The 18,768-nt window shown below is 42.5% G+C and overlaps 1 protein-coding gene across 6 annotated transcripts in view; it reads left to right on the top strand.

Moving 5' to 3' along the window:
- Window positions 1-18,768, top strand: part of LOC119402106 (protein SCAI) — an 85,895-nt gene that overhangs the window by 47,856 nt on the left and 19,271 nt on the right. For all 6 annotated transcript variants that reach the window (XM_037669230.2, XM_037669247.2, XM_037669216.2 and 3 more), the window contains exons 11-12: window positions 3,862-4,035; window positions 6,940-7,040. In XM_037669230.2, the coding sequence (XP_037525158.1) occupies window positions 3,862-4,035; window positions 6,940-7,040 (275 nt within the window). The remainder of the gene's footprint in view (window positions 1-3,861; window positions 4,036-6,939; window positions 7,041-18,768) is intronic.

The following is an 18,768-nucleotide window of genomic DNA, read 5'->3' as shown; positions in this document are numbered from 1 at the left end:
CAAAGATTCTGGTATCCTCCCTGTCGAGAGACACTTCGTGTACAGGGTGGTCAGTTTCTCTAACATAATCTCTCCACCGTCTTTCAACAGGTCTGATGTTACCTGATCCTCACCAGCGGCTTTGCCTCTTTGCATTCCCTTTAGGGCTTTCTTTACTTCTCCTGTTAATACTGGTGGGATGTCAGATTCCTCTGGGATATTACTGCTTCTTACGTTATCATCCTGACTGTCTCGGCTGCTGTACAGATCTCTGTAGAACTCTTCCGCTACCTCAACTATTCTATCCATATTGGTTGTGACCTTGCCATCCTTGTCCCTTAATGCATACATCTGATTTTTGCCTATGCACAGTTTTGTCTTCATAGCTTTGAGGCTTCTTCCGTTCTTTAGAACATGCTCAATTCTCTCCATATTATACTTTCTTATGTCGGCTACTTTATGCCTATTGATGAACTTCGAAAGCTCCACCACGGAAAGCTCCGCGGAATACAACCAACCCCTATACATAGCCTTCATAGATTACGAGAAGGCATTTGATTCGGTGGAGACATCAGCAGTCATGCAGGCGCTGCGGAATCAGGGCATCGACGAAGCCTATATAAACATAATGGAAGAAATCTACAGCGTATCCACAGCCACTATAGTCCTTCATAAAGAAAGCGACAGAATCCCAATAAAGAAGGGCGTACGACAGGGAGACAGGATCTCTCGAATGCTATTCACCGCGTGTTTACAGGAGGTTTTCAGGGCCCTAGATTGGGAAGAATTAGGGATAAGAGTTAATGGAGAGTATCTCAGTAACCTGCGATTTGCTGACGACATTGCATTGATGAGTAACACGGGAGACGAATTACAGCTCATGATTACTGAACTGGATACGGAAAGTAGAAGAGTAGGTCTGAAAATTAATATGCACAAAACTAAAGTAATGTAGAACAATCTTGGCAGAGAACAGCGCTTTGCGATAGGTGGCGAGACGCTGGAAGTTGTAAAGGAGTACGTAACCGCGGAGCCGAACCATGAGAGTGAAATAACTAGAAGAATAAGGATGGGATGGGGCTCATTCGGCAAGCATTATCAAATCATGAATGGTAGTCTACCACTATCTCTCAAGAGGAAGGTATATAACAGCTGCATCTTACCGGTACTTAACTACGGAGCAGAAACCTGGAGACTTACAAAGAGGGTTCAACTTAAATTGAGGACGATGCAGCGAGCGATGGAAAGGAAAATGATAGGTGTAACCTTAAGAGACAGGAAGAGAGTAGAGTGGGTCAGGGAACTAACGGGGGTTAAGGATATCATAGTTGAAATTAAGAAGAAGAAATGAATATGGGGCCGGGCACGTAGCACGTCGGCAGGATAACCGGTGGTCATTAAGGATAACTGACTGGATTCCAAGAGAGGGCAAACGCGTGAGGGGAAGACAGAAAATTAGGTGGGTAGATGAGATTAAGAAGTTTGTAGGTGTAACGTGGCAACAGAAAGCACAGGACCGGGTTGATTGGCGGAACATGGGAGAGGCCTTTGCCCTGCAGTGGGCGTAGACAGGCTGATGATGATGATGACGATGAGGTTGTGTGAGCATCTGACACTGGGGATACACCTGATTTGCTTTTTGCTTTCTGGCATAGTTTACGAGTAATGTAGTGCATAAACTTAAACATTGCACGAGGTTACATTGTGCATAGTATAGCTACGTAGCTACGTAGCACGACTTGGTCGGTGGGCGCTGAGTCTTCAGGAGTACTCCTACTCAGTTGCCTACAAGTCTGGACGCCTCCATGTGGACGCCGATTGCTTGTCCCATTACCCTGTTGAAAAGCTAGACGGATTGGTCATTGAGCCTAGCCCCAGCATCATGTCCATGTCTCAGTTTCTTCAGATCGGCGACGAACAACGTCGCGATGCTTTCTTGCGATCACTCATTGTCCGTCTCGAATCTGCCCCTAACAACGCGTCACTCCGCATGTTCGTCCTCTTGAATGGCATGCTGTATCATCATAGCGTTCTGCCAGATGGCCCTGAGTTACTTCTCGTCGTGCCTAAACATTTGCGTTCAACAGTCCTGCATGAGCTTCACGATGAGCCCACTGCGGGCCACCTAGGCATATCTCGCACGCACGACCGTGTCCGGCGCCGCTTCTTTTGGCGCGGTCTCGCCCGGTCCGTTCGACGTTACGTGGCCTCCTGCGATAAATGCCAACATCAGAAGCGACCTGCCGCACCCCCTGCTGGACTCCTTCACCCGATCTCCATCCCTACCGAACCTTTCTTCAGTGTTGGTGTAGACCTTCTCGGCCCTTTTCCCGAGTCCAACTCTGGCAACAAGTGGGTCGCTGTTGCTATAGACCATGCAACCAGGTACACCATCACTTGAGCACTCCCCGCCAGTACTGCTACTGACGTTGCCGACTTTTTGCTCCACGACGTCATTCTACACCATGGCGCTCCTCGCCAGCTGCTCACCGATCTTGGCCGCGCATTTTTGTCGCGAGTAATTGACGATCTTTTACGCTCTTCCTCAACGCAGCACAAGTTGACCACTTCCTACCATGCCTAAACAAATGGCCACAGAGCGCCTAAATCGCACTCTCACAGACATGCTCTCCATGTACGTCTCATCTGACCACTATGACTGGGACCTGGCGCTGCCACACGTGACCTTCGCTTACAATTCATCACGTCATGATACCGCCGGTTACTCACCTTTTTATATGCTCTATGGCCGTGATCCGACGTTACCACTGGACACCCTAGTTCCGGCTACTACATCTGCGCCGATTGAATACGCACGGGATGCTATCGCTCGTGCCGACCACGCGCGTCAGATCGCCCGCTCTAGGCTGTCGGCTTCACAAGCAACCCAGAAGACACTCTACGACAGCAGGCATGTCGACGTTTGTTTCTCGCCTGGTTCCCTAGTTTAACTGTGGTGCCCAGTTCGTCGTGTTGGCCTGTCCGAGAAGTTGTTATCCCACTACATGGGTCCATACAGTATCGTCCGCCAGGTAACGGACGTCACTTACGAGATCGTTCCCGTCTTCGAGACCAACCCGCCTGGAAACTCGCCCAGTGACGTAGTGCACGTCAGTCGGCTAAAACAATACCGCCCTCCTTCTGAAGAACATGTTTAAAGTGCACCGAGACGGCGCTTTTACCGCCGGGGGTAATGCTACGTAGCCAACCCGTCAAGAGCCAGACATTCTGCGTAAAGAAGACGACAAAGAGGCCTGTCTGTCTGCTGTGGGTGCTGTCCTCCATCTTGATCGATGCTGTGCACATCACTGTAAATACACTTGTAAATAGTCACGCCTCGTGTCATTTTATGTAACAATATGAAAACAATCTCAATTGTCATTAGCTTTACAGTGTTTTACTACCACTACATGACTATGCTTCGCATCTCATAGAGACAGTTGCTTTCTTATTTCTCTGGTCACTGTAAAAGTCGAAATGGGCATGACAGGGTGAAAGAGAATAGTTTGAAGAAAAGCACATTTGGCTACAGTATGCATGTGAAGGTGATGATGATGTACAGGCCATATAATGTGCACCTGCCTTGCCTCAATGCATTTGATGTAATTTTGTCAGCATGCATTGATGGGGGCATTGTCAGTTGGCCACTTGCGTAGTTGAAGTGTTATGTCGCCGCTCTGATATGGAAACAGAAAAGTAAAATAGAAAAAAAGGTTAGTCTTGATGTCTGGAAACAAAGCTTGTTCATGTTCCTCTTGCTTGCTCTCATTTCTGCTCTCCCCTCCCCTCCTCCCTCCTCTATGTTGGTATCCTTTGTTGTGGATTCTGATCTTTGATGACGAAGTCATTCTATGCTGTGCTTTGCTTTATCTTTTTATTCAGACCAACAGCACAAGGGCAACCTGCTGACACTGTTCCTGCACAGTCCTTTGACAGCCCTGTGTTTCGTGTGCCATGTAGTCGATGTGCCAGTCTCCCTTTGGGACAAGGCCCTGGGTCATCTTAACCGCTTTATGGCGGAGGCCAGCCGTGTCCTCATACGCTCCCGCAGCATAGGTGCGTTCTTATTGCTAGCTTCTGCACATGTAGGGTTCAGGGAAAAGAAACAAAAAAAAAAACTTCACTGTAGATGCAGTAGTAGTGTAGAGACTTACTTAGCAGGGCTGCCTTGCTGAGGCAATGTCGTTTTTTATGACATGCAGAGATGCTGCACATATGCATTGCTATGATGCTTGTTGCTCATGAGCCTGCTTTCCTTCATATTTGTTTTGCAAATCAGTTCTGAGGAATCTTGCAAGATGGAGGAAGGTTTATGAAAGAAAAATTTTGTCATCCACCCAAGTGTGGCACAAAGCTACAGAGGAGATGATACGGATTTTACAGAAAGCTTCGCAGCAGAATAAAATTTTGTCCTGGCTTAGGGATCAAGCCTTGGATGAAATGCTATCCAGAGTGGTCACTTTACCATCTGAGCTAACCAGAAATCTAGCAGTCTGCAGTGCAATGGCACATTAATCGACCACACTAAGTACAGGGACACTGAATATGATAAATGATTGTTCTGTTGTATCCCATAATGTGGAGGAAGGTCCTCTAAAAATAAAAATTGTCTTCTGCCCACATTGCCACACAAAGCTACAGAAAAAACATGCAGGTTTTTCAGAAATGTATTTACACTGTTCTGGGCTTCAATTTGATGAATAATTTGGGGGGGAAGAAGGTGATGTAGCTGCTGTTAAGGTAGGCACAGAAAAGAAATTATTGTTGTGACTAAAATTCGAAGCTTATTCGTGCAAGGTTTGTTCTTGTAGTATACTACATGTCAAGAATAAATTCAGGCAGTATTTGGGAATGCCAAGATGTCGTCCACATGGGGGAGGGTGGTTGGGAGGGGGGGGGGAACGTAAGTGATGCCGCCGAGTGGAATTTTGAAGGGGTACTGACACCATTTTTTTAAGGTTAGTGTGCTCCGTTATACAAACCTCCTGTATACAGAGATGGCTCTGAGCGAGTGGGAAGCTCAGCAAATGCTGATAAAATATTTTTTGATAGTAGTCAGTTTTTCCATGGCGCACCTACTGACACTGACACTAGCTTGACGTCAGGCTACAGTACTAATTCTGGTGACTTCGCACAGCAGTCTGGCTAGTTGGGATTATGTCAGGTAACAAAACTTTCAAAATGGCCACTTGTGCATCACCAACGGACCATAGTGCGGAGCGTCCGTGAAAATGTCACACTATCTTGCGCAAGCACGTGACGAGAAGCTCATACCGTGTTGTGACGTCAGGGTGCAGTACAAACTAGCTTTTAAAAACATACTGTAATTACATGTTCAGGATGCGCTCGTGCTAATGAGTACATTTGCTAGGTTCTTGAGGGCTTGGCCTTTCATTTGATGCAAGAATATGACTGAAAATTTTCGCGTCAGTAACCCTTTAACAGCATCACTCTTTCGTTAACTTCATGTGAGTGGTGTTCTGTTTGCCTTTGTGTATTAGCTGCACTGGCACAGGTACTTGTTTGAAGTAGTGATGAAGGCACAAATGCTGAATATGTTAATAGTAGTTGGCACTGGCTTTAAGAATGCTTCTCTTGAGCATGCGCATAGACTTACAGGACATGTTCTGGCCTGTTACAGCTGTAACCGCTGCAGAATCACAGGGGCACTAAAGAAAAGTATTAAGTTGACCTAGATCAATAGTTTGTTTGTCTAAAGTCTGTCGTCATTTTGTGCATTGAAAATTCTCAGTGAATGTCTCACTGCTGATTCTCAATTTGAACTGCCTGTGCCAAAATAGATGAGTTGAACTAATCTCCATTTGACCTTCTTCTGTGCTGCTCTCTTTCAATGAGCCAGTGTTGACATCACATGAGATGTATAGTACCATAGTCAACAACAGCTGGTACGAAAACTAGAAGCAGCGCGAAAAAAACGACGACAAAAATAGGAACACACACAACAGGACTAGCGCTGTACTGCCAACTCTAGTCCTGTTGTGTGTCCTCTAGCGCTAGTCCTCTTGTGTGTGTTCCTATTTTTGTCGTCGTTTTTTTCGCACTGCTTCTAGTTTTCGCATCATGAACCGACTCGCCCAAACCTGCAAGTTGTTGCTAAACCAGCTGGTACCACTCCACTTTTACATTTCTTCACTTTCTTGCTTGCAAAGGTCTGTTCTCAAAATGAATATCAGAAATTGTTAATTCAGAGGCCTAATCTTTTGATCTAGCTTAATTTAATATCTTTCTTTAGTGTCTCTTTAAAATCCAGATTCATAGCTTCAGCTACACTGTCCTAAGCAATAACCCTAGGAACGGAAAAATGGGAAAAAAAAAAGTCACAGCCACACACTAAAGCCAAGATTTTGTGCTCTCTAGGCTGTTGCTACAATTTTTATGATGAGTTGCCGTATTAATAATATACAAACCTTAAAGCATCACATGCCTGTTGATGTGGGTATGCTTTTCACATATTACAATAGTCAAAAGATAATAATCTAACAAAATTACATTTATTGTCTTTACAGAGGGAATGTCGCTTAGGTAAATATAGGCACCTTTCTGTGTGTTGACTGCTCAAGCATATGCCAAAGCTTGCAGCTCTTCTTTGAAAATGAGCAAGTGAAATCGGCACACAATCTCTCATATTGGCCATTTTTAGCAATTCCTGTCTGCTGCAATTTATATTTTGCTGAGTACTTTATGTCATAGTAGTTGCATGCTGCCATGGTTACCAAAATTTATCTGAATCAGAATATCTGTTGGTTATATTCATTTATGTCACAGCTATCTGCTTATTCAGATATTATTTTTACTTATGTATCATTACAAAACTTCGGCCTTCCGCATTACGATTGATTTATCATGTGACCCATTAGATGTAAATTTTCTACACCTGTTGCTATTTCTTTTACTAGCTTCCTTTTTGGTAATGAGTGTTGTGTTGTATCTATCCTATAGATCCCGCATACTTGCAATTCTATGGTGATGACTTCCTAAGGTTGTTGATGCTGAGGTTTATCTTCTGTCATGTTGTCCTAAAACTACATCGAATGTTCAAGGTAAGTTCATTTATATCGCCTTCTGACATTTCAGAAAAAAAAAATTTTTTTTTTTTTTAATGAGAACTTGACAAGTGTTAGTCATATATAGGCTTACGCATAGTTATTTTGTGGCATTTAGTATTGCCAACATTTAGTATTGCAAAGAAGGCCTGAATGGACTGTTGTTTGTCTATGTCTAACCATACTTTGACTGTCCAGAGGCGAGAGGTGTGTGAGGCTGGGTATCCAGAGAAGGCTGAAAAGCAGGTTCTAGTGTATGGGCGCGTCGTGGCTGTAAAAGGGGCACTAAATGCTAATAACATTAAGTCGATGTAGATTGTTAAAGTAGCATACCAGAAACCTCATAGTTATTGTTTCGTACCGAGAAAATACTTAGTTTGAAAGAAGAAAATGGTTCGCATACCATTAACGTGCTTCAAACCTCCCGCTTCAGAAGGGGCTTGTGATGTAGAATTTGCCATGCCATCCCTCTACTGCTCCACAGGCGGCACTGTGGTTTCTTGCTGCTTGTTTCTTCTTTGCTGCAGGTGCTGTTAGTCAAGCAGTGTACATCATTTAGGCATCCGACAACATCATATGGATGTGGCATCATTTTGTCAAACTTGCAATTAGAGCATTTCATGAGTGAGCAAAGCACGCACGGCAGTGCACGATAATAAACTACACCACTGAGACGCGACTATGCCAGCGGAGCACAGCCAGATAAAAACGGAACTTTTGGATAATGGATGTCATTCTGAAGTGTAATGTCAAGTTTTTTTGTTTTTTTTTTCTTTTTCCCATAAATCAAACAGAAATGCACAAGCTGCATTTCATTCCATCTTGTAATGCACTGCAATGATTTTTTTTATCAGTAATTAATTGTACTGAGGGCCTACTACTTCATAGGGCTAGTACAGTATGTCCCACTGGTGGGACATACTGTACTAGCCCTATGCCGTACTACAACATGGAAAGAAATACCTCACCTTGATCCATTCATTGACACTTAATTGACCAAATTTAGGGGGTAGCTGAGAGGTGTAGATGAGATAATAAACGAAAGAATATTTAATTAATTATCAATTGATTTAAAAAGAAAAAGGGGAGGATAATATGAAATTTAAATGCAAATACACTAGTCGTGCCAAATGTAAGAAGAGTATGGAACAAAAGGTTAACCTGAATGTAATAGTCATCTGATTATTTTAATGAAAACTTAGGCATTCCTCTCTATCTTGGTGATTAAAAAAAAAAAAAGAAATTTATTCTTCTGGCTGTTCCTTTTCTTCTCTGATCCAGTTTCTGGTGGCTTAAAGATCATTTTTGTATTGGCCTCGATAGTGTGCCAATTGAAGGGCTGTTACCTTGAGAAGCTTGGTCAACGCAGACATGCTTTACAAAGTCTGCAAGCTTGTTTTCAAGGTCCAATTATCTTCCCGTTTCTGGCCCATGGAAAGCTTTCCTGGTTTTGTAATGTGGCCTAAGATCTCCGTTTGTTTTCATCATTCATAAGTCTCGGACACACAAAAAAGATCTCTCGCAACTGTCTTCAGTGTGCAAAATAACTTTCCTTTGAAACCAGTATTGATAATGAAAACAGTGTTTGTCATCATTTATGCTTCATTTGAAAAATGTATGACGCACACCGGTCACAGTCGAGCATGAAATGAACCCACAACAAAATGTGCTCCATCACCATTTTGTGATGGCTATGGCATTGTGTCTGACCCCTCTGACATTTCATACTCGATTGTAACATGCAGGCACTTTTCGGGCCCGTTTTATTAGAAAAAGGTGTATGTTAGATTGCATGTTAGATAACTAGGCACGTGTTAATTTCATCTAGCAATGTTACTTGGAAACTACCTTTTTTTGACACTGAATTAGTGGCAGCTTTTTTAGCAAGATCAATACTTTTCACATTGATAATCCTGAGAATCCTTAGTATGGTCTGCCTTGACAGGCCACTGTTGTAATGGTAGCATTTTCTATAGTACATACAACTGGGCGAGGGTTGCTACTCGCACCAACGCATTTTGGTGTGCCATACCCTTCTACATTATCTCTTATGAACAAAGCACACTTCACTAACAATTTCCATAATTTTAATACTTATAATGTTTTATGTACCTTACAGCAACAACCTTTAGGCCTTTATACAGCCATATTACACTTACCCATTGTCATTTAAAAAAATATTTAGCGCTAGATGACACGGATACAGAAAGAGGGGTACAGGACACACGTGCCCTTTACCCGTCTTTCTATGTCCACCTCCATCTAGTGCTAAAAATTTTTCCTTATGCGTACTCAGCACGGCCAATTGTCCATTTTGAGACTGTTCCCATTTCATACACGCATATCTTTTCTTGGTGCTCAATGGCGTTATCTGGTTCATGTACCATTGAACACCATCTGTCATCATTCATGGGGTCACATACACACATGCAAACATAAAGAGATCTCATTTGATGACTACAGTCCCTCTGTCACAATACTGGTGTGATAAATGGCACCAGCAGCAAGTAGCAAACTCTTTGCAGTGTGTCTCATCTCATTTCACTGTGGCTACAAAACTTCAGATTATGCGACGTTCAACACTAGGTTCACAGGATGACAGCACACATGAAAGCACCAGCTACCTTTGCTTGTCCAACACCACCTACACTTTTTCAGGCCTCTGCACTGCTTACGTGGTGTTACTCATGTGGATCAACACAGCTAGTTGTGGTCAATGTAACTATGTATTTTTTTTTGCATATTTCGGTTAGATTGTATCTAACAATGCCACCATTCTTTATGGCAGTAGCTAATAAAATTGCTAAGAAGTAAAAAGTTTAAATACAGAAAATGAAAAACAAAAATAGTTTTTGTTTTAATATAGAACCATGTGCTTCCAGACATAAAAAGTAAAATATTTATTCGTAAATTCACAGGTTATGCAGCTGCTCCCTACACTCATTACACACACTCTTAACTTTGCAGTAAGATGATAGCATTTGTTCACCATGTAAAAAATATGCTACTTCTCAATCACATATTAGCACTGATATTTGCGTGTCTTCTGTGTATCGTTTATGTGCATTCCATTTATCAGACACACATGCTGCACAGTTGGGAAATATTGTCAGTGCGTCTGGTGTTGGCCACGTTTTTCATGGGTGCTTTGATGGTCCTCCCATGAACGTCCACGTATGTCAATGTTGTCCTTAAATATTGGGGCTTGAAGTGGCATTCAGACACCTGCACATTGTGAAAATGGTGTACACAGATAATTGATGTATTTTGAAGCCGACTCAACTGATCATTTAAAGCAGCAAGCGAGTGGACCTGCATAAATGGAGGAAACCTATGAAGACTTATGGTTATATGGCAGCTAGTATACTATACACCCAGGAGAAGTAATAAGTATGTACAATGTTGCTAACCTTGAGGTCTTTCAACTGTGCAACATTCATTTCGATACTAACGAAAAACTGCGTAAAAAACACCAGGGTCGAGAAAGGACTATAAGATGGGTGCGCAGCACCCACCTGTCTTGTATTCCTTTCTCTTCCCTGGTGTTTCTTGCATAGTTTGTTGTTAGTATGGATTACCAACTTGGCCCGGCGCGCGATTCTTCTAATTCATGTCATCATGCTGCACCGCTTCTTGCCGTTTGGCTCTCCGCTTCAGGTAACTCAGAAATGAAAACAACCAGATTTCATCGCAATTTTTTGGCACATCGGTACACAGCACCAGCCCATGCTTTCAGACACATGAGAAACAGAAAAATCATGACTTATGCCTAGAATTGCTCGCGCATCATTCAACAAATCAAACGAAGGGGAGCGCTGCCAGAGTTGATGTGCCACACAAGCATGTTCAGTCATGTAGTGTGCCCGGAAGCAACGACATGCGCCATCTATGCAGTATGCATGGAAATGTTTGGTTTGGTCGGGCTAGGTACAGTGACAATCAACAAGTGGGGCGAGAGAATGAGGACGCCTGAAGAAGTGTTGGGGCTTTTGGCTTGCCGAGCCTTTGCACCCACCACATATGACTTCCAAAGTAATGCACGTAGGCTATGTGTGTTCTCAACTGTGCTGACTGCTATGTGCAGCCATGGCCGAGCTAAAGGGTACATGCACTCTCCTGTTCTAGCACGTGTAGGAGGGACAGTGTACATCAAGCCACCTTCTTTCCCTTCTCACGCATGCATGCTTTCCCTTGAAGACGCAACTTAGAACTTGCTAGGTGCAGTCTTGTAGTCAGATTTTATACAAAACATCACAGCAATGATGATAGCAAAAATTTACCAAGGGAGTCCATGGGATTGCTATTAAAATAAATATCTTGACTGTGGTGAGGGGGAAAACGCAACTCATGCAATTGTGTGGTGTTCCCGACATAGATAGTGTCCAAAAAATAATAAAATTTTTTATGTACTGATAACTTTTTTATGCCCTAATTACACAACCTTGTTAATAAAAATAATACAGATTGTTTGTGTATGTGCACCAAACAAACAAAAAATTACTAACTTTGGTTTTCGGACAAGATGTTAAAAAAAGGGCTTTTCTTATCAATTTTTAAGTGTATTTTAACTACTATATGACGAGTTTCTCTCAAGAATTTTCTTGTGCATACTCTGCTATGTACTATATGGGTATTAAAGTGTGTTTAGTTTTGTGTATACTGTTGCAGTAAAACTTCATAAATTTGGATTTCATGGGAATGTCAAATTACCGTTAAGCAAATGCTTATTACGTTGACACTGTTATTTACTCATTGAATCCGCATTCCACAAAAGCAATGTGGAACCTGCAATTCTTTTCATCATGCGACTTCTTCACAACAATGCAGCCAAGGTGCTAGGCCCATGTCTTTATCTGATACATACTTTTCACCTCTCTGGTACTAGACAAAAAAGGTCTCGGGGTGTTTTCACTTGTCATATCTGTGATGTTAATCTGTAATTGCAACACCAAACAGACATCCCAAGTTCTCTTGCTAGATCAAGAAAGTAGATGAGCCATAGGCTTTTACTGATATGTTTCTCATGACTTGGCTTGTGTGAGCTTATTTATTGTAAATATTATGAGCTGCTTACTTTACAGAGGAAGAGGACGAGTTGCTCTCTGGTTTGCCATTTTTTATGTGTCACAAGTAAAAGGTCCTGACCTCTTGCTTGTGATTTTGGCACACCTTCATTCACCTGTTCTGGCCCAGCTTCATGATGCGCCAACAGCAGGACACCTCGGAGTTTGGTGGTTCTACTGGCCAGGCATGTATCAGCCAGTGACCTCAAGTGACCTTTGTCAGCCCCAGAAAAGGTCAACACTCCTGCTTGCTGACGGTCTTCAGTGTCTCGACATTCCAAACGAGCCATTTCATCGTGTTGGCCCCGACTTGGCCCATTTCTTATGTCTGCCTCAAGAAATACAGTAGACTCCTGTTAAACGAAAGCTGAAGGGACCAGGAAAATATGTTTCATTTAACAGGAGTTTCGTTTACTGAGAGATGAAAAGGGGTGCAGAATTCAAGCACAAAACCAATCATGTTAGAGGCAGTTGTTCCATTTAAGCAGCAATTTCATTTAAGAGATTTTCGTTTATTGAGAGTCTACTGTAGATGGATCGCTGTTGTCACAGACTATGTCACGCAGTTTGCAATTGCTCATGCACTTCCAGCTAGCTGCGTGACTGAATTTTCAGACTTGTTGCTCCATAACGTTATCCTAACCTCTAACACAGGGCACCTTGGCAGCTATTAACCAGCCATGGCAGACTGTTTCTTTCCAATGTCATCAATGACATTCTGAAGACATGTTTGACAAAACACAAGCTGACCACAGCCTACAATGAACAGATGAACGACTTGACAGAACGACTGAACCGAACCCTTACGGACATGATGGCAATGTAGGTGTCCACCAACCACCAAGACTGGGATACTTCACTGCCTTTTGTGACATTTGTGTATAGTATGTCTCGGCATGAAATCGTTGGTTATTAACCTTTCTGTTGTTCAGCTGAAATCCAATGTTGCCTATGGAAACGCTTATGCCTACTTCCACGTGTCCGCCTACTGAGCATGCGCAAGAGGCTTTTGCCCGGCCATCTACATCAAGTTGCACGCTCTCAATTTTCCCAAGTTCCAAGTAGACCAACAATCTTGTTCCAATAGCCATCACAAGAACACCCACTTTCCTTCTGTTTCTCTGATCCCCCTCTTTTCCCCAAAATGCCATGTCGGGCTTTCTGAAACTATGCTTTTCTCAAACATCGGCCCATACCGTGTATGCCACCAAGTGACCGACGCAACCTCTGAAACTGCTCCATTGTCATCGTCTCCATTGACTCAACTCCGCATCAATGTCATTCACATTGTCCACCTGAAGCCCTGTCACGTACTAGACACCGCTGATCCCTGTCTGTAGTGAACTTCGTTTGTACCGTCTTTGTTAAGGTGCACCGAGTTGATGCGTTTGGCACCAGGAGGTAATGTTATGAGCTGATTACATTGCAGACGAAGAGGAAGAGGATGAGTTGCTTCTTGGTTTGCCGTTTTTTGTTGCGGTGGCTCCGTCCACTTTCTCTGTACAAGTATTGTATATAAACCTATTTTCCGACATCTCCCCGTAACAACATCAAAGGTCATCATTCATTTGAACCTCCCATTTCACAACAAGTTGATATGATAGGAGGGGGTGCTCAGCAGTTTGGCTCTATGTGAATTTGTTTCAGCTCAGCGATGTGGTGAAACATGCATTTTCTCGGCCTCTGAATACAGCAACTAAAGCAAAAAAGCATTATGAAAATTTGCTTTTACAGACCATCGAGGCCACTTTAACTGCTGATGGATTTTGTGAAGCAGTTCTGGCAGATTAAAAAGTGCCTAGTTTGCACTGTGTATTGCGCATCTTTCCATTGACACAGCACTGAAATCTTTGTACTTCCCTTTAAAGTGCCCCTAAACCCATCCGATATTTTTCTAACATCGCAAGTAAACGTGCTCATCGAGTTCAAAGTGCCATCACGCTCAGCAGTGCCAAACGCAGTAGCGCTATGCGCCGTGGACGCGCCACAAAATAGAAAAGCAATCTCTCGCTCCTCTCCGTGCCTTCGGTATCCCCAGAGTTAAGCAGACTATCTTGGCAAGGGCTGAGGCTCCAGCTTGGTTTGTAAGTTCTCGAGCTATGGAGTGCACCCTCTCATTATCTTTCATTTTAATTGGGAGAACTGTGGCTGCCCATGGACTATGTGACTCTTGGGCTACATTCCTTTTTAGCATTTTGCAGACTTGATCATTGATCACCTTGCATTTTCATGGTGACACTCTGTATGGCTTCGCTCACAGAAGTTGGTTAGATACTGTATCTATGCAATGCTATATGCAAAAAGGAGAAACTGATGGTGGCCCCTCTTGTTGAGAAAAGCCAAATATTCCAGACTGTTTTAGTAGAATATTTGCCACTTGATGACAATGGTTAGTGCTGAGGGATTTGTTAAGTCGCCCAAGGGGCACTCATTATAAAAATGGGACTTGTCCGAATAGTCAGGCCTCACGGTAAGAGACACTTCCATCAGCTGAATGCTGCACGTTGCAGACACTCTGGCAGTAGAGTAGGTTCATTGAAGCAGTTTATCTCCCATAAAGCAATGTACCTGTGAAAAGCTGATGGTGTGCAATAAGGTATTAGAACATTCCTCTTAATGAATATTAGACAAATGGGCTGCACTGTTGTGAACCAGATTTCAATGCATGCTTTTGAACACGAACAAATGAAAACGATCCTATTCGTGTGCTTCAAGCAATGGTACAGTGCCACTTTTTCAATGATATGCCTGTTCTGAGAGAGATGATAGTCTATGCAGGTCACAATAACATTAGTTTGTTTACCACATTAAAATTAAAGCGTTCAAAGCTTTTAAAGTAAAAAGGTTGCTTTTCATTTTTTTGCCTATCACCTTAAGAAAGGTTCAGTTGAACGGAACACTTTCATCTGTCCCTATGAGTTTCGTTTAAGTGGATTCTACTGTATAACAGACTGCTCTGTAGGAACTGGAGTGCTTGCCAGTATTTTTGCCAATATTTGGTACATTTCATCTTTCATCAAAAATAAAACTTAAATGCAAGTGTTGTCAGCACACACACACACACACACACACACACACACACACACACACACTCTCGGCATGTAATTAACTCTGCAACAAAAAAGTTCGTTACATCGCAAACGTTTTTATATCAAGGTTCCTCTGACCATCCATACCCCATTATAAGAAAGTTTGTTATGTAACAAACTTTTTCCATTGCCATTTCTTGCTTTCATTGAAATGCATTTTTTTCCCCTTTACTTGACAAACCAGTTTTCTCTCGCAGTCTTGATACAACGAAGTTTTGGTAAGCACAAAAAGAAACAATCAAATTTGGGCAAGTTTTTTCTTTGAAGGAACTAAAAAAATTGTCTACATATCTATAAACAATGAAACATCTTTGTTGAGTTTAAAGGCGTGTATACACCAAAATAAGAGGGTAAATTTACTGCAGCGAAAGCTTCGTGTGCTAGCAACAAACGCTGTGACCAGTTTTAGCTGAGGACAGACAGCTTAAAAGAAATTTATTTGCATTTTAAAGTCTAGAAATAAAATGTGGCTCCCTTTTTCACACTTGTCGCGATAGCCATCAGCAAAAATATGATTTTGAAGACTCAAAAGTGTGCCGTTGGAGATGTGTTTGGCAAATAATGATGTGTTTCAGTAGTCCTTGAAATTGAGTACAGTAAAATACCACTTGATGAACTATTCAGTTGTGCGAACTTTTGTTAAGGTCCGCCACAGAAGCAAACACCACGTGGTGTTTAATGTCGTCCCTGCTAGGTCCTCATGATGTTGCTGTAACTTGACACTCCTCTGTTTCATCACTCCTATGTTTCCCACTATTTTTTGTGGGATCTTTGAAATCATGCACTGTGCCATATAAACTGTGTAATATTAAATTACTGTGGACACAATGATGCTCATTCCTGTCATGATCACGGCCCCCAATAAGCTGCCTTCTGCAGTAGGTAACAAAAGTATCATAGACGATTTTGGTGTCTGCACTCCTTTAAAAGCTAGTTCCTTGTTGACAGCCACGAGAAAAATGTTGCAAAGCTTCGTGTGATACAGGAAGCATATTTACTAGAAAAGCATATTTTATTATGTGAGATGGTGGTTAAGTGTATATGTGAAATCTGTTTTGCTTCAAAAAATGAAATTTTACATTATTAATGAGCTTTCAGTTTAATTGTTTCTGAAGACCTTTGAGATAACACTTCTTTCATCACAAAACAACCCGACAGTAATCACACAGTTGACAGTAGCGCACAATCTGCTGTTTTGTAGCGGCTTTTCCCATGCACATATAGTCGCATCAGTCTGTGAGAAGCATGTGAAAGTTCACAAGTTTATTTGATTTGTTTAATGCACTTGCGTTGTCAGATTTGGTAAAAGGTTCTCCTTTGTGGCAATTGGTCCAGTATCGCGTGAACCTCATGAAACTTTTCCTGATCGTGCACCAGTTAAGATACCGAGATATCTAATTTGATCAGAAAATTATAGGTAAATAATGTAAAAACACAACACAAAATGTAGTGAAATCTGAAGGCTTCAAGTATGTGCAACTTCATTAGCACAACTGAAAGTACCAAAACCATGATGCAATGAAGGTCTCAATACAATTAAGTTTTTTCTGACATGCACTGCTTCATTGTATCGAGGTTCAGCTGCACATACTCATGAAATGAAGTTGTATTAGGAATCTCTCAGTATCAGTAACTGGTGTTACTTATGAGATATGCAGCTATGTAGAAAAAAAACTGTGTGCTTTTTTTTTATAAAGGGCCTCTAAGACATTTCAAGCCCAGTTTTTTTTTATTTGGTGGCTGTGTAGACTGATCGTTGCGATACCTTTAGCACAGGTCTAAACATCAATATGTAAATATTTAGTATTTTAATCATAGAAAAGAAAAATTCCTGCCTACCGCATCAGCACATTGTGCTGCTCGCCAGAAGCATGAATTACATTATCAGGCGCAAATCCATTACTGAACAAAGCTGCCAATAGTCACTTTGCTACCACAAATCTTGCTTGATATTTTGTTTTACTTTTGTTTTCCATACTTTTATATTAAAGTAAACGTATACAGCTGTAAACAGAAGCTCTACAACTACAAAACACTGTAGGGGCACTGGCTGTTTTTGTTTGTTTTTTCCTGTGGCCTCCGAGCATAGAGAAATGCACAGACAAGTGGTGCCTCTGAGAATATGCGAAAGCTTCTCGTATTGCTTCTGTACCATCATGGGCAGCCACGTTTCGTACATGCTGCACACTTGACTGTTGATCAAGTGATAAATGTATTGTCATCTCTGTGCATTGTTGTTGTCTCACACTTTTCCTTGGGGTGCATGTTGTTTGTTACTATGGTAACGGCATTACTGGTACACTGGATAGAGCTGGCAACCATGGGGTGCCGCTATACAGCTGCTTTGAGCTATCCCATTGGCAGTGTTGCTCTATGTCAGAAGGCAAGAGAAGTGGGGACTTCGGACTGCGCAAAATTCGAGCTGAAGGCAAGCTTTTTTTTTTAAATGCGAATGCATTTCTTAGTCGGGCTATGTCAGGCGTCCGGCGTTGTCCGTGGCACCCTCTCCCATAGCAACAGCTGCGGGTGCGTGCGCTTATCCTCGCCCCTAGCAACCGGAGCATGTGGTGTGAGAGAGGTAGGTGCAGTGCTTCGCCACTCCTTCTCTCGCCGTTCGCTCTCTCTGCTCCCTGCGCCCCATTCTCCCGTCCGCTCGCGCCTCACTCTCGACCATTCGCTGGCTGGGCGCCTCTCAAGAACATCCGGAAATGTGTGCTCGAGACGCCAACGCCGAGCCAAGAACGCTGGCGTCCCACTCTCCCGTCCGCTCGCGCCTCACTCTCAACCGTTCGCTGGCTGGGCGCCTCTCAAGGCGATGGCAGAAGTCAGTGAAGGCGAATGTCTGACAGCAACGGTACCCTCTCTCGGCGCAAGAAATGCATTCGCATTTCCTCACGGTTCCCTTCGGGGAGGTGGGGGCATTTTTTTCTTGTATTCTGAATTTTTCATGTTTAATAACTTCGAGCTGCTTGCCCCTATCAGTGCTGTTCCTGTTCTTGTTGTATTTATCTGTTCATTTTTTAGTCATGCAGTCCACAAATAAAAAATTGAGGTTTGAAAAGTGTTAAAGGCCCCTTTTAAGGAGAACTGGCAGGAAACGTTTGTCTCATTTTTCTTTTTTTTTTCCCCCACTGTAAAATAGCCATTGGCATTGTATCTCGGTATTATGCCTTAGTTCCTCAAACATTGAAGAAATAATGAATTATGGCATATTTTAAGGTAACAAATTCAAAGAGCATGTCTAATTTGCTGGCAGAGGGTTTGTTTACAAGTCACCACTGTACTACTTCATGGAAATTGTCTGTTGGAAATTGTTGATGTGATGGTCGATGCAGTAGTCAAAGCCCCATTGTGATCATTTTTTAAAAGCTTTAAATAATTGAATACTAAGGAAGAGAAGGTGAGAAAGACAAAGGCACTGTACATTCTTACAGAGGCACAGACAGTCTCTTTAATACTATAAGGCTTTGATAGGTCTTCTGAAAATGCTACCACATTGTTGCATATGCATGTGTGTATGTGTGTGGGTGCACACTTTATGTTTAGTAAGGGATGCTGGAAAGCAAATGATAT

This window comes from Rhipicephalus sanguineus, chromosome 1 (assembly GCF_013339695.2).
Source record: "Rhipicephalus sanguineus isolate Rsan-2018 chromosome 1, BIME_Rsan_1.4, whole genome shotgun sequence".
Lineage (NCBI taxonomy): Eukaryota > Metazoa > Arthropoda > Arachnida > Ixodida > Ixodidae > Rhipicephalus > Rhipicephalus sanguineus.
This window is presented reverse-complemented; position numbering and strand designations above follow the sequence as displayed.